General features: G+C 62.5%; 2 protein-coding genes and 1 long non-coding RNA gene across 3 annotated transcripts; 1 reads left to right on the top strand and 2 right to left on the bottom strand.

The window, feature by feature from the left end:
- Nucleotides 1-313: 313 nt before the first annotated feature.
- MRPL36 (mitochondrial ribosomal protein L36) lies at nucleotides 314-1,163 on the bottom strand. Its single transcript, XM_040493409.1, has 2 exons — nucleotides 1,034-1,163; nucleotides 314-728 (listed from the first exon to the last, which is right to left on the bottom strand). Exon 2 carries the CDS (start codon nucleotides 713-715, stop codon nucleotides 413-415), a length of 303 nt encoding a protein of 100 aa, XP_040349343.1. The 5' UTR covers nucleotides 716-728; nucleotides 1,034-1,163; the 3' UTR covers nucleotides 314-412.
- Nucleotides 1,164-2,489: 1,326 nt separating this feature from the next.
- NDUFS6 (NADH:ubiquinone oxidoreductase subunit S6) lies at nucleotides 2,490-9,905 on the top strand. Its single transcript, XM_040493401.1, has 4 exons — nucleotides 2,490-2,661; nucleotides 3,401-3,454; nucleotides 8,727-8,849; nucleotides 9,725-9,905. Exons 1-4 carry the CDS (start codon nucleotides 2,530-2,532, stop codon nucleotides 9,791-9,793), a joined length of 378 nt encoding a protein of 125 aa, XP_040349335.1. The 5' UTR covers nucleotides 2,490-2,529; the 3' UTR covers nucleotides 9,794-9,905.
- Nucleotides 4,113-5,938, bottom strand: LOC121042237 (uncharacterized). Its single transcript, XR_005796041.1, has 3 exons — nucleotides 5,857-5,938; nucleotides 4,313-4,485; nucleotides 4,113-4,210 (listed from the first exon to the last, which is right to left on the bottom strand). It is a non-coding gene; the product is annotated as an uncharacterized LOC121042237 (long non-coding RNA).
- Nucleotides 9,906-20,734: the final 10,829 nt, after the last annotated feature.

The raw sequence follows: 20,734 nt of genomic DNA on the forward strand, positions 1-20,734 counted from the left end.
TTGATGTAAGGATTGCCGTCAAGGCTTTCATCCGCGGCCAGGGAGCGGAGCAGTTGGCACTCAGAAGCTGCAGGCGGGCTAAATGCGGGGACAGGGCCGGACGCCGCCTTGCAGGGGCGCCTCAGAAGCAAGACCCACGCCCCCTCCATCTTGCCTCCTGCCCTGCAGCCCGAGCACGGACGGCTTGCCCAGAAGATAAGAACGATGCGCTTTCCATCCGGGGCTCTGGCTTGACCAGCTGACCTGGCTGCGCTGCTACATGGGGGTGAGGTGCCCGGCGGTAGAGTCAACAAAACCCGAGGCTCGACAGATCTTAGATTAGGCACTGCTTCACTTTTATTTTCCTTTCCACGAGGTAGTACCGTTCCTCAAGATAGGGACACAGTCTTGCACATTATTTTACGGCGGAGACCTACATCTGTCTCTGTTTGTGTTTTGGGTTCGTTTTGCAGTAGATGAACCAGCGCCCGCGCCTCTTCACCCGGTAGCAGTCCCGACAGCGCTCCTTGATGACGCCCTTGGTCTTGAAGCCCAGGGCAAGCTGCAGGCCGGGCAGGAGGCCGCCGGGCAGGGGCCAGGGTCCCGCGGGCCCCGCGGTGCGAAGAGGTCCCGCCAGGAGAGTGGAGAGCGCGCGGGGCTTCGCCGGCCCGGGGCTCCCCCGGAGCAGCGGGCTCAGGGCGCACGCCAGCATCTTCGCCACGAGCACGCGGGCCATGTGGTGGCCGGGCCTGCGGGGGACCGAGAAACAATCCGTATGGCCTCCGCGCGGGAGGAGGAGTTTCGCCGCCAGCCCCCCCACCCCCCCCCCCCGGCCCCTCCGCCGCCACTCGGCTGTCCCGGGGCCTTTTCCCTGGCTCCTCCGCCCCTCCGCCGCCCCTCGTCTGTCTCCGGGCCCCGGGGGAGCCCGCCGGCCGGGGACAGCATCCCTCCGGGGCGTGGACAGCCCGGACCTGCGGCCGCGACCCACCCGGGGACTCCCGAGCCTCCGCCCCCTCCTCCTCCCCGGCCCCACGCGACCCCCAGGACCACAGACCTGGGAAGAAGGCGCCGGGGACTGTCGCCTGCGCGCCTCGCATGCGCCTGCGCAATGGGGCGGAGAAGCCGCCGCCCTCAGTGTCCGCCAGAAAAAAAGATGGCGGCAGGGTCACGTGGTCGTCCCCGCAGCGCCGGGCGCAGAGGCGGAGCTGCAGGAGCCCCAGCTACCCCTGCGCGGACGCCCTCCCGCCACTGGGTACCTACGGCCTCGGAGGCTGACAAAATGGGACCAGAAATACACATCTGGAATGAAAAATAAGTCACAACCAAGTAGCCGTTTAAAAAAAAACGAATACCGGCTCAAAACAAAAATCTAGAAGAATTCACACGTTTGTATTAAGTGCACATCCTGGGAGAAATGTGTTGAGGCTCTGGGAAGCAGTGGAGGAGATAGGCACTGGTCCTAACTGGTTGCAGTTAGATATCTTTTTTTCCCGCCCGTATTCTTTAATGAGACACTTCAAACAAACGGTGAAGGACTACAGTGAGCACCCATCTACCCACCACCAGAGTCCACACTGAACCCAGTGCATGTTGTCATTCCGGGTATGTGTGCCCACCCATCCATCTACTGTCCGTGCACACGGAGGCGACCTGCAGACGGCGGCCCATCTGCGCACCATCGATAAGGCAGCGAGCTCACTCTTGCACCTGCCCAGGCGAGCTTTGGCCCTGCCTCTGGGTACCTGTTTGTGGGCATCTTTCCGTTCTGAGATTTCCGGTGCATCTCGTCTCTCCTCACCTTGCTGAGTTCTCTTCCACCTCCCGGAATCCGGGCTGTGGGTGTCCTCAACTCCTGGCGGGTGGGGGGGCATCCCCACCCTAGCTCTGAACTCTGAGTCTGCCCCCCGTGCCCACCGCCCTCGGCGTAATTGGCTCTCCTGACCCATCTATGAACAGGCAGTTCGGAGAGGGAAGCACCGGGACCGCCCTCGCGGGTCTGCATAGGTGTGCTCTAGAGCAGGGCGCCCTCGGGGCTGATCTGCATGGGGATGACATCGAATGTGTCCTACTGGTAGCTTCACTGGAGTTCTGCTGCAGAAATCCCAATTTCTGCTGTCCCCGCGCCCACACAGAAATGCGCGCTGCGCAACGTGAATGTACATACAGTTTAGGCAATGCAAGGACCCTTCGCCAATAAAAACATTAGATACCTAACCTCCTTCCATGATTATCAATTGTCATCGAATGTGAAGAGTGCCCTTTCATTTTCCATCCTGCTCTGCCCTAGCCCTGGCAGGAGGGCCACTCAGCAGTCGATAAATGTTCAGGTTGCGCACAAATTTTCCCGCCTTTTCAGTACTGAGCCTCGGCCCCACCGTTGCACCTGCTGGGAGGCACTCGCCCGAGCGCACTGCGCTTGCGCGTCCCCGCCCCCAGCGTAAGTCGCCGCAGCAAGAGCCCCTCCCCCCCCCCCCCCCCCCCCCCCCCCCGCGGAAGCCGTGCGCACGCGTCAGCGCGTCGGTGCGCCGGGTCAGGGGTCAGCCCGCAAAGATGGCGGCGACGGTGACCTTCTGCCGGCTGCTGGGCCGGAGCGGTCTGGCGGCGCTGAGCCTTCCCCGTGGCGCCAGGTGTCTAGGGGTGCGGACTTCACCGACCGGGGAGAAGATTACGCACACCGGCCAGGTAACCGCCGCGGCGTGGAGGACGCCCTCCATCTCGGCTTCCCGTTCCTCCGGTCCCCTCCCCCTGCGGCCGGGGGACGCGCCGGCCGGTGGGCAGGGTCCCGCAGGCCGAGTCCCGGGCCGGCCCCCGTTCACATTAGGGTGGGTGTGTGCGGGGGTCCCACGCTCTGACCGACGAGACGGAAGCCGCCCCACCCCCACGGCCGCCGCCGTGCCTCTGCAGTCAGGGTAGGCTCGTCCTCCGAGCGTCGCCAGCTCCAGCATCAGGCCCGTCCCTGTGGACAGGCTGACCGTCGGGGCCCGCGTGCGCTTCCTGTCGTGTCCGCGGTGCTAGGCCGTACATTTTAACAAGCCGAGGGGCCGCTGTAGTCTAAAACGGAAGGCGGAAAAGTGAGCGAGGTACCTGTGTTATTGAGGAGTCCCCTAGCCGACACTTTTATCCGGTGTCGGCCAGAGGTGAAAGAAAATTGGGGGTGCCCCTCCTCTGCCCGAGTTGGTCTCTGCTCTTTCAGACCGCACCTCGCTACCTTCCGATTCCGATTGTTGTCCCGTCTCACCTTCGGTATCTCGCTGGAGAATGCCCCTGGTCACGAAGTTACACTTTGCGCCTCACGCACTTGGTCACGAGTGGCCAGAATGTTAAGAGAAAACACTTTCCTGTAATGTTTACTCTTGGTATGAAGTGACTTCTTCCCGGATCAGGCTGTGAAAATTATATAAGGTCTTTTTTTTTTTTTCAGGCTTATGATGATAAAGACTACAGGAAAATCCGATTTGTAGGTCGCCAGAAAGAGGTAAGCCAAACGTCTAGTGAAAGAGAGGTAGGCTTTGGTAAAACCTTTACGTAACCAACTGGAAATAAAAGTTAATCTCTGGACTTAAATTCTCAAACTGGGGGGCGGGGGGGAACACCCTGGAAGCTGTGGAAGTTTGCCTGTCTTTGAAATGCTGAATGTGCCTGTATTTGTTTTGTCCCCCCCCCCCCATTGTAAAGTGACATCTTGTGTCTCTCGGTTTCTGTATAAATGGGAGTGATCTTTTTTACCCTCTCCATTTCTGTGTCTTATACTCCTGAGATCTTCAGATTAAAGGAAGTCACAGCAGCTTTTAAAAATTACTCTTTTGGTCACTCTTTGGAGTACGCTTCTCATATTTACTGCCAGACAGACCAGACTGTGTTCTCACAGGGACGGACATGCACACGCTGAAACCAGCACGAGGGTTGTCCTTCCCCGCGTGGGTCTGACGGCTCACCCACCGTGTAACCGCTGGAGACAGGGCTGGCGGTGGAGTCAGCCCGCAGGGGCCTGTTCGCGTCCTGGTTCCTCACCCGCGCTGCCAGCTCCCCAGTCTCCGTGCGTGTTGGTTCGGCCGGTTTTCCACTTCTGAGTCTGTTTGTTTTCCACGGTCGCCCTGAGTCCGTCCTTCCCTCAGTCAACCTTCTCCTTGCTCCTCAGTTGGCCCTAGATCGTGTTCCCTTCCCCGCTGATCTTGGTTACATTGTCCGCTCTTAGCGTCTACATTTCTACTTCCATTCCTCTTTTGTGGGCCTGGTGGGGCAGGTGGAGGAGGCGGAGTTTGGTGCCCTGTGGGGAATGCATGGGTCCTGAAGCTTGGGGCTCGTCCCTGTGGCCTGGCCCCCGGCCCCCTACCTCAGCTCTTCTGACGTTCCAGCAAGCACCTGGGTCTGTCACAAGCTCCTCTCTGCTGGAAACTGTGTGGCCTCTGGCTTCTGATTGCCCGGGCCGGAAGGGGGGGGGGGGGGGGGGGGGGTGGGGGAGGGTAGGGGGCGGTGGCGGCAGAGGGGTTGCATCAGGGAAGCAACCTAAAATTGAAACCGAACAAACAAAATCAGAGTTGGCGAAGCGAGTAAAGTGGGAACGGGGCAGTGCTGAAGGTGTCGCCTCACTCTGTGAGCTCCCCCAGGTCTGCACCCCTCTCCCAGCTCCGTGTGTGCGTGGCCTTTTCCTGGCTGAGATCGTGAGGGCCCAGGGGCACATCTTCACGTTGTAAAGGTGCACAGTGTGTCTGTAAGTGGTGAGTAGGCATCCGCTCCCGCTTTCCCTCCTTCTGGAAGAAGTCAACACAGCTGGGCGTCGCATTCATAGGCGTGGCTCTCCTGAAACATTTCCCTTCCCAGGTATATACTCTCTGTCTTGGCAGTGGGGTGAATGGGGTCCACGGGCCTTTGGCTTCCTGGGGTGGGGGGCATGGCCTGTCCGTATGTTTACCCCCCGGACCCAGAGGAAAACCCTTGAAACTGAGTTCCTAAACTGCGGGGTCCAGACACTGCTGGCCCTGGGCGCTGAGTCTCGCGGCTGGTGGCTCTGCAGCCCCGTGCTGGGTCCTGCTCCGCGTGTCTGAGCTCGCCCTCCTGGCACCAGCTGGGTGGCCCCTGAACCTGTGTCACCCCAAAGCACCATGGACACCGCCGTCCAAAAGTCCTAAGGGGCGTTTTTGAGCATTTTCTCCAAACGTAGCTTCCTTTTTAATTTGGATGAAAACTTGAGTTTTTATTTTGACTTGAAAATTATATACGTGTGTGTGTACACGTACGTTTAGCTGGGTATAAATGTTGGTATTAGTATGAAAACAGTCGATGTTCTAAGTAGTTGGATTGGGGCTTTTACTTTGCTTTAAATTTCTAGCTCTCCATGAACACGGTTAACGTCCTGCAGGACACTGGTTGCTCAACTAGGCTGCGATTCCTTTTTGTACAGATCAATACTGTCTCGTGTGGTCCCGTGTTTTGTGTTGTGTCTTTGAGCTGCACTTTCCATAGGAACTGTTGCTGCCAAAACACCAGCTAAAAAATACAAACAGCTCACTAGGTGTTTGGACCTAAACATGTTTGTGCCCAAGTTGGTTGACCAAGAGGCACATAACCAGGTAGTTTCATGTTTGTTACACTAGTGACGCGTATAGGACAGGTGTCCAGCCATCGGTTTATGGCTTGTGACACAGCGTGTGCTCACAGCTGAGGTGAAGCATGCGGGGTGCCGTGGCATTTCTCTCTTCGTCCCTTGGAAGGGCTGGGGACGCTCCTGGCCATGCCCGTGGGAACCGGGTCGGCAGCTGGGCGCGCTCTGGCGCCGGGACTGGGCCCTGCTTCCTCTGCGGCTCAGTGTATGTGTTCCTGCGGTTGGCCTGAGTCCTGGGAACGAGACGTTCATCACGGTAGGTCAGGGTCACCTACTGAGTGACGGGGAGCTGAGTGACGGGGGCAGTCCTGTGTCAGTCTCCGGTGTCAGCTGCCCTTCCCGCGGGAGATGGTGGTCTGTCTGACTGCCGTGATGGGACCTGGGGGTTTGTTAGTGTGCCCTTTGTGACACGTTTGTCACTTAGGTAGACACCATACTGTTTTACAGCACGAGGCTTTATTTGTGGGGCATGTGGCTCTGTCTGCAGCAGAGGTGAGTGAGCACGACATCCCTCCCTCCGCAGCCTGCCGCCGTAAGGTGCCGGCATCGGGAGCGGCGGGGCCGTCCACAGGGGCACCGAGCTCAGAGCGCTGGTAGGACAGTGCGTCCACACCCAGCGCGTCCGTATCCCGCGTCCACGCTGCCTGGCCTCCCGCGCACCTGGTGTGTTGGCTCGAACGTAGCCGTACTTCCCAGTAACTTCCTACTGTGTTTCTGGAAATAGAAGTTGGAGGAAAAGTCTTACAAAGTCAGGGTCTGTAACCGTAAAGCTTTTTAAGAAATAACTAAACTTTTCCAAAATGTCCCCATCCTGTGGATTTGGGGCGTCAGGTCTGGTGAGGTGCCTGGGAGAGCGAGGGGCCGGGCCGCTCTGGGTCCCGCGTCCTCTGGACGGAGTCAGCTGGCTCCGGAGAATCTGAGGTCAGTTGTGCCTTTCTGACCTACTCCTGGGTTTATCACCCCGGATTCAGAGGCCCCACCCCCCTATTGGTAAAGATGGTGCCTGACCTTTGTTTCCTTATCTTCGCTGAGGCCGTAGGCGGGGCTCTGGGCACACGGGGTGGGGACCCGCAGGGCCTGGTCACCGGGACTGACCCAGCGCGCACTTCTCGCCCGTAGTGACACGTCAGAACTGAGGCGGACGTTCAGCAAGCGGGTCGCGAAGTCGCCGGGCGGTGTGTGCTCTGTGCGGCCTTGTGCGGCCTCGCACTTCCTGTCTTGTCTCCTGGGGCATCTGTTGGGGACGCGCGATGTTCCGCTGCTGACGGCGTTCCGGCTACTGTGCGCCTCGGTCACGTGACCCTCAGCCTCCGGGCGCGGGTGACCTTCCACGTGTGGCCACGCCGCTGTTTCCCTGCCTGGGTGGGTGGAGGATGCTAGATCTGGAGGTGCCGTCGAGCGAGCTGCTCCTTGTCAGCCTGAGCGGGGTCCACACCTGCCGCCGACGGTGAGAGCGGGGTCCCGATGGCTGCGGACGACGGCGTCGGAGAGGAGGGCGAGCCGGGGCAGGGACCTCCCGAGGGAGGCCCTCCGGGAGAGGAGGTGTCGGCCCCCACACCAGGTCGTGGGCTCGCCAGGGACCGTGTGGTCTCGGCTTCAGCCCTTTCCCTGGACACCGACGCTGATGCTCCACGTGTACGGCCTCCCCGGCCCTCCAGGCTTTGTCTGCGTGGCGCCCACCAGGCGGCCCCGAGTGGCGGGCTCGCTGCGAATCACATAGGAGCCAGGCGGGCCCCCTGGCCCGCGTCCAAATTTTGCCGCGGTGGCTCGTCGTCAGAGCCGTGAGGTGCCGAGCCGGGGCGTTCGAGGGGCCGTTTCAACGCGGAGGGAATGTATCACGGCCCCCTGGTCCTGTGAGCCCAGCCGCTCCGATTGAGCAGCTTCCAGCGGCCGCGCCGGCTTCGCACTGGTCCGGCAGCGCCCTGCGGCCCGCCAGCGCCGGCCGGCCGAGCGGGTCGTGACGTCGCGTCGCTCCGTGACGTCGGGTTCACCGGGACGCACGTGTGTCCCGGAGATGCCGACGTGACTGCAGCACCACTTCCCGTGAGTGAGGTTCCAGTGAGTCCTTGAAGCGTCCAGGGGGTGGCCAGTGCGCTCGGGGCATCCCGTTACTAAAAATTTCATTTTACGTTTGTATCTTGGAGCCTCAGCTCCGCGCACTGCTGACGTGTCTGTTTCTTTTAACTTTATGTGTTGCCCACCCCCCCACCCTGCGCCCCCTCCTATCTGTCCATTTGTGTCCTTGGAGCTCACTTGTCAAAAGACCCGGGTCATTTTCTCCTGTGGGGTCACCTGCAGCTGGGTCTTCCTGACTGTGGTCCTTAGAGGCATTTGTGCCTCTGTTCTGTGAGTGTCTAACGGGGGCGGGGTCAGGTCCGACTCCTGGTCTCTTCATGGCGAGGTTCCTGCGTGGGGCGCTTCCAGCCTCGAGATGCAGTTTCCCTGGGGTGGGGGTGGGAGGCGGGCCGAGGGTCACGTTCTCTTGCGTCCCGGTAGCCCGAGGACCTGCGTGAAAAGAAACTTTGGGCGGCCTGAGGAAGGTGGAAGAAATCGGTTCTCTGCTTTTGTTTATCGGTTTTTATCTCTAGTAAGGCGCTTGCTGAACTTTTCAAGTCTGTAAAGTCACAGACTTGAGCCTCGCGTGTTTTGGTGCCTGCAGTTACTGTGAGTGCCATTGTCCCTTGCGTTCCCTCCCCTGCCCGGCCCTCCCGGGTTGGGTGTTTCCTCAGGTTGGCCGCCCTCTGGGGGCTGTATTCCTCTCCTCTGTGACAGCAGGCTGCTGCTGGGGACAGTCCCTCCCGTGGCTCTTCCTGACCTGTCCCAGCGGGTGGCTGCTGCGGCGAGGGGAGCCTGGGACAGAGCCCACCAGGCAGTTGTTAACGGTCTGGAATCTAGGTTCTGGGAAGTGAGAGAAGCGAGAGGGGTTTGTGTTCAAGTTCTTGCACTGTTTCTGTACGTTTGAAATTGCATCCACAGGAAGCGCCAGAAGCGTGTGTCCGTCTGCACTCGAGACACTCGTGTGCGACTGTGCCCGTGCCGGCTGGACCCGGGGGCCTGGGGGCCCTGTCCACATAAACTTGGATTGCATGAAATTATGAAGCTGTTGTTTTTGGCTCTACGAATTTTTCTTTTCCTCTTGTTCCAGGTGAATGAGAACTTTGCCATCGATTTGATAGCTGAGCAGCCCGTGAGCGGAGCTGACCATCGGGTGGTCGCGTGTGACGGCGGCGGGGGGGCTCTTGGCCACCCGAAAGTGTACATAAACCTGGTACCGTGTCCCCTGTCCTTGCTGTCTTAGTCCAAGGTGCCCTGTTGAGAGCGGCCGCCGCAGTGCCGACCTCGACCGCCCACCTTCCCGCTCCATCTGCCCGTGGACCCTGCCGCAGGGACCCCGTGAAGGGCACCTGTCCCCCGGGACGCGCCTTCACGCCTTGGGACGCGTTGTCTCGCGCTGGGACGCGCCGTGAGGTGCTGTGTGAAGTACTTTGTGTGGCCAGCGCCGACTGTCCACTCTCCTTCCACGCGCCTACTCTGTCTTCCTGGGACCGCCGTTTCGGCCCCTGTGCGCGTGGATGGGTGCGCAGAGCCTTAGGGAAGATGAGACGCGGGGCCGTTAGCGGAGAAGGCGACCAGGGGCTGGGGCTCAGCTGCTGTGGCGTCATGGAGGGGAAGGGGGTCAGCAGTGCCCCGCTGTCTCGTCCGCTAGGGGCCGGCGTGCGCCCGGACCGGATCCCGGTCCGGGGGTGCGCGGGTGGGCCTCTGCTCGGCACCCCACGCGCTCCCGTCTGTTGAGTTCTGTGCTCAGGGCCAGAGCTCGGCCGTCCCGGGCCGGGAGGGCAGATGGGCATCGAGCTAAGGCCCCAGGCGGCCGCTGTGCCCATCCCCGCTCCCTGCGGTGCTCCTTCGAGAGGACCACAGGTTCTGGCTGAGCTGGGGTTCAGTCCGCTGCCCCGGCTGCAGCGAGTCAGGGTGTAGCGAGACCTGGGCCCCCGGTGCCACCATGGTTCTTGGTCCCGTAGCGACCTCAGAGCTTTTCCGCCATCTCTAGGTGAGGCTGTAACTCAAGTCCGTGTCTGGTGTCTCAGTGTTTACGCTTGGAGTAGAATGTGGAAACATGAGGTCTCTCCTCTTGAATCTTTTCAGGACAAGGAAACCAAAACTGGGACGTGCGGCTATTGTGGACTGCAGTTCAGACAGCAGCATCACCATTAGCGTGGCCAAGCTGTGCACGCGCGGGCGTCTCCGCCTTAACACGCAGCAGCCAAGAGCCCGGTGCTGTCACGGGGCGCCGCCGGCTGAATAAAGGGCGTCGTGACCCAGGACGGCGAGCCGCACGCGTGCTGCTTTCAGAGAGGACTTGGGAACGAGCACCCACCTGGAAGGGCAGGGTCCTCCTCCGGGCGCGCGGGGGGCCTCGCGGCACCTCCTGCGATCCGGGTCACCGCACCGGGTGGCCGAGGGGCGGGAGGGAGAAGGGCTTCTCCGATTTTGCGGATGAATTGGAGGTTCGTCAGGCTTAGGAGCTCCCACAGGGGCCGGTGCTGGGTTCAGGCCTCCGCCCTCTGACTGGAAGCGTGTGCTCTCCCTGCCACTCCCCTGCGCCTGCGCTTCATTGTGTCCTCATCTTTAGGGTGAAATATAGACTCTTAAAGCCCGGGAACTAAGCATCTTCGGAAGGTACGGTCACCTACGGGCCGAATTCAAGGCAATCCGTGTAATGAAAAGAGGAACGGGTGTGAGGTGACACAGAAGTAACAGGACTTTAGAGGGGAGGGGAAGGAGGCTGGGTGCAGCCCCCGTGGGCTCTGACCTGTGGCCCGTGGGGTCCCGGAGGAGGCTCCTGACGCAGATGGAAGGTGAGGCCCTGACTAAACCGGGAAGGAAGGAAGGAAACCCACAGACCACGGGGCCCCCGCATCCCAGGGGGACCCGTGAGAAAGGACAGCGGGGCGTGTTCTGATCACAAAGCACCGAAGCCCGAGCCTTTGGGGGCCGGAGGAAAGGAAACCGTTAGGGCGTCGGGAAGAAGGAACAGATCACCCGGTGCAGAGGTTCGCGCAGGCGCCTCGGTTTTCAGTCCTGGAAGCTGGACACGGGAGCAGTGTCACTGGCCTAGGGCAGTCGGGAGTCCCGTGCACGAGGTCGTCCCCCACGGCATGTGGAGAACCCCATCTTCGGCAAGGGGAGGCGCCACCTGGGAGTGCACAGTGGGTCCTCATGAAGCTCCTTGGCTGGAGCCACACAGGACGGTGGGCCTCCGAGCAAGTGTCGGAGGAGGGGCGGGGTGGGGGGAAGGGGCCAAGGGACCCTGAGGCCCCGGGGCAGGGGAAGGGGAGTGGGAGGGCGCGCATGCGAGGGAAACCACGCTGCCTGTGTCTAGGAACCTCAGGGACTGTCCGACTACAGCTGGCTGGCTGCGTGGGGTGGGGCACGGGCGGGGGTCGGAGGGTGTCCGTACGTGGAGCACGGGGGTGGTGGGGGCCGATGATGTCATCGTGCAGAGCAGTGGTGGGGGGCAGGTGGCATCACCGTGCAGAGGTTCTGGGACCTGGGTGAGATTGTCCTCCACGTGAAGGCCAGGGGTGCGGGGTCCCGTGACCTCATGCAGAGGCGGGTGTGCTCGAGTGACGTCATGGTGTGGAGTCGGGTGACCGCCTCACTCAGAGCACGGGACGCGTGGCCTGGGTGATGTCATCAGGCGGAGCGGGGGGGCCTGGGGGGCCCCAGTGGTGTCATCCACGGGAGTATCTGGGGCAGGTGGGGGGTTTCTGGATGATGTCAGCCCTGAGCCCCTGTCGCCTGTCCCCTGCCTGGCGAGGCAGGGGTCCTCCTGGGCCGAGCATGCCGGGAAGGAGCTGGTGACCCACTGTGTCTGTGTGTGGCAGTCGCCTGGCTCTCCGGCAGGATGTGCCGGGGACCCCCTCCCACCGCGGGGTTGGTGACCTCCCGAGGACGAGTAGGTGGGCGCCACAGACACCGGGGCGTCCAGGGAGGAAAGGCTACTGCAAACCGGGGGCTCGGAACCCAGGACGGCGGCCAGAAGTCTGGAATGGGGTGTCCCCAGGGCCCCGGCGCCCTCCCTCCGAAGGCACAGGCAAGCCTCCTCTGGGCTCCCTGTGGCTTCTGGGCTCGCAGGCCATCGCCCCTCTCTGCCTCGCCCCTCTTCCCTCCGTCCTGCCCCTGAGTGTCCTGTCTGAGCACGGTCATGGGCAGTGGCCCTGCTCCACTATGACCTCGTCTTCACCAGTGACCCCTGCGAAGACCGGGTTTCTAAATAAGGCCTGTTCTTCCACTCAGTGGTTGAGGGTTTGGGGGACACATCCCCCCCAGGGAACGTGGGAGCGGGGTACATGCTCCTCCCACCTGGCGTCAGGGCAGACCGCACCCCGAGAGTCTGGGCGTGTGCCCAGAGGGACGGCGTGTCCTGGTAAGGAGCCGCGGGAGAAGAGGGGGTTCGCATTCCCTTTATGAGAACGTTTTCTGCATAAACACACACGTTTGACAAGTTTGCGTAAGGTGAAAACGCAACATTCTGTCTCCCAGTTAACCTTGAGACGTAAAAATGGAAATACATATTTCTGGAGAAAACCCACTAAAGTGGGAACAGCCAGATGCAGGTTTCTCGAGACGGACCAGAGGCACCGAGGAGCAGTGGAGGTCCCAGCCTGAGGGCAGCCCCCTCCTCCCAGCTCTGAGAGCCACCTCCTGATCCGTGCTGTGAGTCTGGTGACAGCGCTGTGTGTGCGCCTCGTGGGGCCGCCCCTGCCCCCAGCGGGCCTCCGGGGCCAGGCTGCTCCCTGTAGTGCAGGTGGGAAGCTGAGGGAGGCCGCTCCTGACCGCCCACGCCCTCGGGGAGGGGGGGGGGTGGGGCGGTCCGTGCCCAGCCCAGCCCTGCACCCCTACGCTAACTTTCCTCTTCGGGACCTGAGAGGAGAAGTAAACCTGACGAGTACTGGGCTTTGATGAAGGGGGAAACGTATCGAAATGACCGGTTGTCTGCAGGCAAGCGCATAAACTGTTTACGGGCAATGTCCGGTGGCATGGTCACTCCGAGAAGCCTGCCTGCCTGCGGTCGGGGGCGGGTGGCATTACTGGTGGGGCAGGTGGCCCTCGCGAGGCGATGCAGGTGTAGGTGCGAGACCCCTTGTGCAAACACGCCTGCCCCACCACCCCTGTCGCGTCCTGCCCGAGCACAGTTCCCAGCACCGCCCGGGATGGAAGTATGCTGATCTGGGGGGTACCTTAGACACCCCTCCCTGTAGAAAAGCAGACCCGGCTCGCATGACCAGTGGTAGCGGGAGCACGTGTGGTGTGGAGTGGAAGGTTTCCCCCTGGAGCGGATTCAGGCCAAGGCAGGGGCTGGGCCACGCAGCCAGCAGGGTGGACGCTGGTCTGCAGGAGAGGAGGCGAGGCTTCTGGACCGGCCCAGCAGAGCACTGAGGAGGGAGCCTGGCCGTTCAGAGCTGTGCTGGGGGCTCCCGGGACTGTTCCCAGGGGGCGTGCTCTCTGTGGGCTGTGAGGGGTCCCTGCTTCTCAGAGACAGCTGTCCTTTGCAGGCCAGGATGGCCACCGGGATACGCTGCTTTGCAGTCGGTGTCCCTGTGTCCAGGGGACGGCAGAGACCGGGGACAGAGGCCACGTGCATGGTTCCAGGTGAGGGGTGTTGGCCTGTAGCTCCCTGTGGTTGTGGCTCAGGACCCCGGTGCTTCTCAGGTTGAGCTGGATGCACAGACAGCCCCGAGGTTCCTGCTTGTCTAAGAAACACGAACCAACCCCAGGCCCCAGGTCTGGGGCAGCTCCCTGGCCCCAAGGGCCCGTGTGACAGGTCCTCCCCACTCCGGGAGACGTCGCCCGTGGACCAGACGTGGTGCAGGGCCGCCAGACACGCTGGCTCCTTCCTCCGCCCTGATGTCTGCACAGTCTGCGTCCCGTGGCCGCTCCTGTCTTCCTTGATTCAAGTTTGGGCGATGCTTCTCCCTCCTTCCTCCTGCAACCCTCCTGCTTCCTGTTTGAAGCGAGGTTCTCATGGGCAGCGCGGGGTTTTGTGAATCCGCTCTGCCAACCTGTCTCTTAATTGATGTATTTAGACCGTTTGCACGGAACGTAGTTGTTGAAAAGTTAGGGCTCACGTCTGCCTCTTTTGGGTTTGCTTTTGTTCCGTTGCTCTGTGTGGTTTCCTTTCCCCGACACCCCCGCCCCCCGCCCCGGCCCCGTGGGTTCCCGGAACAGGTTTAGAGTTCCAGAGCTGGTGCGGACTGACGATGGCTCCCCTCCCCTCCCGCCCTGGTGGCCCCAGCAGGGTTTGGTGGTGGTGCCCGGCCGGTGGCAGGCTGGTTCCGCCGTGGCCTGCGCTGCGTGGTGCGGGGGTGGGCCCCGCGACAACTGTGGCGCCTCGCTGTGCCGCCGTCCGCCTCCTCGGCTGGTTCTCTGGCTGGAGGGCACGGGCCTTGGTGTTTGTCCGCAGACTTTGGCCTCCAGAGCTCCTTCCGCCCATGCCTGGGGTCCGCGAGGCGAAGGGAAGACCCGGGAGCTCGCCAGCTGGTCTGCGGGTCCCCTGGGCCAGTGGCCCAGCTGGTCTGCCACGCCCCTCTCAGAGTCCTCGACCTCTGCTGTGGGTGCAGCGCCCAGCGCGGCGCGTAGCGGGAGGAGTAGGGACGGCACGTGGGCTCCACGCTCCCAGAAGCGGAGGACCACGCCATCTCCTGCGGGGAAGGACACGCACACCCGGGACTGGCGCTGCTGGCCCGGGGTGCCGTGCCGGGGGAGGCGAGGTGGACGGCCTGGCCCCGGGGTCCGAGAGCCGGCCTGCTTGTCCGCGTGTGCACCCGGGCCGTGCTGCTCCCCCGGGAAGCACCTCCGTGTAGATACCACCCAGCCTGGGCCCTTGGCCTCCTGGTGCCCACACCCGGGGGCCCCTGTGCCCAGTCGCCGTGGCCACAGGGAGGAAGGCCAAGCACGCTTCCTCTCCACGCCGGCCTGATGGAGGCGCCAGCTGCCAGCTCACAGACCAACGCTGGACGCTCACACGGGACCTCGCGCGAGGCGCCCCCCTCACGGGGGGTGGCACCCGCTCTGGGCACGGCGGCCGTCCCTGCTCCCAGCCTCCTGCCTCCTCTCAGCAGGTGTTCGTGGCCCCCCACGGGGCAGTGTGTCGCCCAGTGGTGGCCAGCGCACAGGCCAGCACCCCCACGGTCGGGCCCAGGGGTGCACGTTGGGAAGGCGCACTTCTCATCCCTGTGGCCTCGAGCCCCGTGGGTTCCACCTTCCGCCTTCTCGTGCAGAGTTCCCACCCGGCAGTCCCGGAGGGCACGCCCTGTGAGCACGAGGGCCCGGCTGGCTGTAGCTGAGGGCCCTCCAGCCGTCGGTGCCCTTCCGTGTCCAGTCACGGTCGCTATCGGCCAATAAAGCAACGGACAAGGCCGGTGAGCCTGCGCACTTCCTGGGGTGAAGGCCGAGGAGCAGGGAGGCGGGCTGTGGGGGGCGAGGCAGCCGCTGGGGGCCACACGGTCACGCGCTGCAGCAGGTGGCTTCCTTCTACGTCCCGTGGAGCCCAGCCACCCGTGGCCGTGCAGGGGCTCCCACCTGAGCCGAGCTGATGCAGGCAGAAGGGGGCTGCCGAGGCACGTGCCGGTTCCTCCACGCTTCCCTGCGTCACCTTTCACGGGCACCAGCACCCCCTCTCCTGAGAGGGGCTGGGTGCCGGCTTCTCGCTCTGGGCTCCGTTCACCAGGGCCCGCGCCGCCCTCTGGAGACCTCCACGCCTGCCGCTTCAGTGCGGCCGCCCGCTGACCCCTGTGCCCTCGGTGCCCCCCCCAGGGAGGGAGCCCGGCCCCGGAGCCACTGAGGGTGAATTCTGCCGCGGTCCTGGTGAGCCGCACAGGAAGAGGTGGCCCAAAGTACGGGTGCCCACTCTCTAATCGTGTCTGCAAAAGCAAAGGGACAGTTCAGAAACGGAGAGCGCGATTTTGCCGGGGGGCGGCGGCGGTCAGACGTGACTGTGTGCGTGGCCTTGGGTTCCGGGGCTGCGGCTGCCCGGACCCAGCAAACCAGCCCCGAGTTCCGGGGGAAACTCACAGCCCCAGCTGGCCGCGTGCAGGGATCGGCTTTAGCCTCTGGTTCTTTTGACAGAGCGAACCTCTATCCCACCTAATTTGAGTTTTCTCCAAGAAATCCATAACGACCCCAGACCGGGAGGGAGGGGGAGAGCCCGTGTCGCTCCAGCGCGGGTGGCCCAGACAAGGCTCATCATCACTTTCCACTTTGGTCCAGACACCGCGGCTGGCGGGTGTCAGACGGGGGATAAATGCTGGGGAAGCCGCCGTGGGAGATGGGCATCGTGTCACCTGAAATGGCCGTGCTTACTGTTGACCAGCGGAGGACGCTGTGTGGGAACGAAGGTGCCTTCCAGGCCAGCCGGTCGACAGTGTCACACGGAGGTGGGTCTTGTTCACAGCGGCCCGGGGGCGCGGGACAGAGGCCCCAGGAGACTTTGCACGCCCAGCAGACCTCAGATGGCTGTGTCGCGCTGGAGGCCGGTGCGGGACGGCCAGCCTCCGCCTGGGAACCTGCCGTGGGGGCCGGCGCACCCCGACTCCTTTGGGGTTTGCTGCCCCTGTCCCTCCTTAGGGGATCGGTGCTGGGTGGGGTGTGGAGGCCGAGCACGCCGCCCACAGTAAGCGCGAGCACCAGGGAGCAGGTGTGCCAGGCTGGGCTTGACTTTGAGGTCAGAGCGGCCGACTCCCCTGTGCTCAGCCAGGTGGGCGCTCCTGGGGCACTGCCGCTGCCCTCGAGTCCAGGGGAGGGGGCAGGGGCCACTGGAGGTGTTTCAGGGACACACGGGTGGGGAAGGACTGGGAAGAGGAAGGATGCCGAGTGACGGGATGTGGGTGGGGGTGAGGAAAGGCCCCCTGCGGGAGGAACGCCCGACTTCAGCCAGGCAGGTGGTCAGCGGAGGGGCAGGTGGGGGGAGGGCTCGGATCTCGGGGCTCCTTCCCTGGCCACTGTGGGGGCACAGAAGCAGACGGGAGTCCGTCTTCACATCCTCTCCTTCTGTGGCTCACAAGTGGGGGAATCCAGAGTCGAACAACTGCGTTTTCTTAGACGCTGAAGGGATTTTTTTCAGGTTTTTCCTGGATCCACATCGCGGCCACCCTGCCTTCCGTCCCCTGAGAGGCTGTGCACTGAAACAGTGCGCAGTACGCTGAGCCGCCTGAGAATGTATTTGAAACACGTATTAGTTTTGTTGTAACAAAATTTAGTTAAAAAATAAAATAGAATAGGGGCGCCTGGGTGGCTCAGTCGGTTGAGTGTCCGACTTCGGCTCAGGTCCTGATCTCACGGTTCGTGAGTTCGAGTCCCGTGTCGGACTCTGTGCTGACAGCTCGGAGCCTGGAGCCTGCTTCCGATTCCACGTCTCTCCCTCTCTCTCTGCCCCTCCCCTGCTCGCACGCTGTCTCAAAAATAAACAAACTTGGGGTGCCTGGGTGGCTCAGTCGGTTAAGCGTCCGACTTCAGCCAGGTCACGATCTCGCGGTCCGTGAGTTCGAGCCCCGCGTCGGGCTCTGGGCTGATGGCTCAGAGCCTGGAGCCTGTTTCAGATTCTGTGTCTCCCTCTCTGTCTGATCCTCCCCCGTTCATGCTCTGTCTCTCTCTGTCTCAAAAATAAACAAACAGGGGCGCCTGGGTGGCTCAGTCGGTTGAGCGTCCGACTTCGGTTCAGGTCATGATCTCGCAGTTCATGGGTTCGAGCCCCGCGTCGGGCTCTGGGCTGATGGCTCAGACCCTGGAGCCTGTTTCAGATTCTGTGTCCCCCTCTCTCTGACCCTCCCCCGTTCATGCTCTGTCTCTCTCTGTCTCAAAAATAAATAAACGTTAAAAAAAATTTTTTTAAATAAATAAACTTACAAGAAATTAAAAAAAATAAAATTTAGAAAGAAAACGTTTGTGGTTAAGATTTCTAGAGAGGATGGAGAAAGGGTGGAAAAGCCAGCAAGGGCCCCTGGGTTGAGTGGAGGAAGGAATTTCCCTGGGGTCACGAAGGGCGCTGGTGGAGGTCACGCGGGGGGCTGGGTGCACACGCTTCCCGGGCCTCGCCCATTTGAGGGTCCCCAGAGGCGCCCACCTCCCCCAGCCAAGCCGTGGCGAACACGTCCGGCACCCGGATCTGCACTAGAAGCAGGGAGGAACGCGGACAGCGCTTTCCCAGAAAGGCAGGTGCAGGGGCGGCGACCCGGGCAGGGGCACGCTCAGCGTGGGCACCGCTAGCCCTGCCCGGCCTGCCCAGCAGAGGGCAGTGGTGCGCAGCCCTGGCCGCCGGTCCCAGCGGGGCCGCCCTTGGAGCTGACACCTGACCCAGCTGTGGCCAGGAGGCCCCGACCGCGAGGTGTGATGTTGCCGCCCAAACCCGCGGCGAGAAAGGGAAGGGACCTTTGGGAGACCAGTCCTGTGGAGTCCTGGCCCCGTCTGGTGGACAGGATGCCTGAAGGCCACCGACCCGCAGGAGCTCCCTCCCCTGAGTGTCCCTCAGCTGGGACACCCCGCCCGGAGGCCATCTGGCCGGACCTGCAGCTTTGCCCTCAGGCTCGCAGGCGGGTGTGGGGGGCCCCGGGGGAGCAGCCCCCTGCCCAGCCTCCCGGCTCTGCGGCCACGAGAGGGCGTGCAGCGGGCACAGCCTCCCACCCGGGGCACGTCTTAGGTGGCCTCGTGGCCTGGGGGTGATTGGCCAGGAGCCCCCGGGACGAGGACGGACCCTCTTGGGCTGGTGAGCCTGACCATCGGTGCATTTGTGCGCGGTTTCGCCCAAGTGTCTGCTCCGAGGGACGGTCTGGGTCCCTGTTGCAGATGTGACTGCTGACCCGGGACACCGCCGGGCTGCCCCCTGTGCTCGCTGAACGCGCTCGACTCCTCAGAGGCCAGTATCACTATTACGGTACTAATTTATTAGACGCGGGGAGATTTTAAATTTCGTTTCTGTGCAGTTATTTATAATTTAAAAAGTTAACGTCTAACCCAATTACCTCTCAGCTGGTCACTCTCCAAATGCACCAAGTCGTATAAAATATGGATCAGGAGTCTTTTAACAACTTAACGTGTATGTAGATGATCTGCTATGGGGACCGTCCTGTCCCCCAGTCGGCCTCGGGAAATAAAGCAAAAGAGAGGAAAGCTGGCGGACCCAGTTCGGAAAAGCGCCTTGGATGGCTGACATCAGGTTCTGGGACTATTCACACACAGTAAATCCCTTCTCCCGTTTTGTAATAATTGTGTTTTCCTGGTTTGACCTTTCTCTTTGGGGATTTCTGACATTCTCGTGATTTAGAGACTCCAGCGGAGAGAGCCTGTTTTCGGCCTGGCGGGGACGCCCACCATCACGGGGACCCCCTGAGGGCAGTTAGCCCACGGACAGGAACGTCCCTCCCCGTGGGTGGGTCACACGGAGCGTCCGTGGCCTCCTGGCTGCCCGCGTGAGCGAGGACTCCAGCAACTGGCACAGGTACGACAGGGCGGTCCCTGGTCCAGGAACACTCGGCACACGTGGCTCGTGGCCCGAATATCCACCGCCCGCTGGACGTCCACCTGTGTGACCAGGCAGGGAGGCCAGCCCAGGCGCTAACAGAGACCAGGCCCCGAAGGAGACGCGGCCCCAGGGTAACACTTGGCTCTGCAGTGGGGCGGAGCTGGGCTCCAGCCCCGGTTTGCCAGTGGCCAGTCGTGAAACTCGACTTATTTCCTCATCTCAAGCACATGGACCGTAGAAACCTCCTTTTAGGGAAGTTGTGCGCGCTCGGCCGCGTCTGGAAGCTCAGAGGCCAGCGGCGGGCGCAGTGGTCCGTGCCCTGCAGGCATGGATGAGGGAGGGGAACCCAGCGCCGCCCAGTGGAGGGACGGGCCGCAGTACCTTTGCACGCTGTCTGCAGGCGGTGGGGACCGTGCCGGATCTGCATGTGGGGGGCCAGTGAGGTTAGATGTCCCGACGGGGCCACAGGAGTCACCCCAGCAATAAGATTAGCAATGTGAGAGTTAGACGTGGTGGCCACTCTCTGCAGGCAGTGATTCGATCGTAACACTCGGGGCACTTTTGCAGTCCGGGAGAGGTTTTGGGAACTTGTCAGAAGCACGGCCACCCCAGAGAAAGCCAGGGAAGGGGGAGGGAGGCGAGGCCAGCTGTGGCCCTGCCCGGGTTCTGGGGACACGCTGGCTTCTGCTCTGGATTATTTCACTTTGGGGCTTGTCTGGAGACTCACACGGTTCTCAGTCCACGTGCAGGTGCCGGTTCCGTTGGGTGGGGATGTGTGTCCCCTGCCTCGACGGTCCAGCTTAGGCTCCGTGGAGCTGCGGGGTCAGAGGGTGGAGACTGTGCAGGCTCCTTCTGCTCCCGGGGAGCATCCCTGTGTGTCAGCAGCCTGGATGGTTCGGGGGACCACCGTGTACCCGGGGCCATGGCTTCGTGTCCTCCATTGGGAGGCCCCCCTTCTCGACCCTTCCAAACCTTCCAAGGGCCCCCGTGTCCTGTTCCGCCTTTGCTCTTGGCCGCCATGAAGACCTCCCGCCTCACTCCCGTGTGCTTTTGCACACAGGGGGTTCTTCCCGCCTGAACTTAGCCCCTCCCACCCTGCCCCGAGACCCTGGCAGCCCCTCCTCGCCTTCTGGACCTTTCTGGCCCTCTGGTGGCCACGTGCTGCCTGCCTGTGGTGATGGAGGCCAGTCCTGCCGAGCCCGCCTGTGACTGAAGGACAATCGGGTATTTTGTGACTGTGTCCCCAGGCGGCAAGAGCCAGGTCATAGCCTCTACCTGTCCCGGGGTGGCGGGTGGCAGTTCACCTCCCACCGGAGACTCGGGGCCCCCAGACACGCCCTGGAGTGAGGGTCCTGAGAACCAGGCCCTGAGGGGGTCGCTCCACGTCCGGCCGAGATCCCCTTTCTGTCACCACAGTGAAGGTGGTAGAGAGCTAGAGCGAGCCGTGGGGGTGGGGGGGGGGGGGGGGGGTGGCGGGACCGTGCGTGGATTCTGTGAGCTGCCCTCTTCCGCCTCAGGCCAGCGGGCCGAGGTGCGGGGAGGGACCTCCTGACGGGGGAGTCCGGGGGGAGGCACCCGTGTTAGCGTCGCTGTGCACGGAGCCCGAGACATGTGGGGCGGGCGCTCCTCGAGGGGCC

Source organism: Herpailurus yagouaroundi, unplaced genomic scaffold (genome assembly GCF_014898765.1).
Source record: "Herpailurus yagouaroundi ecotype Mexico unplaced genomic scaffold, PumYag 29, whole genome shotgun sequence".
Taxonomy (NCBI): Eukaryota; Metazoa; Chordata; class Mammalia; order Carnivora; family Felidae; genus Herpailurus; species Herpailurus yagouaroundi.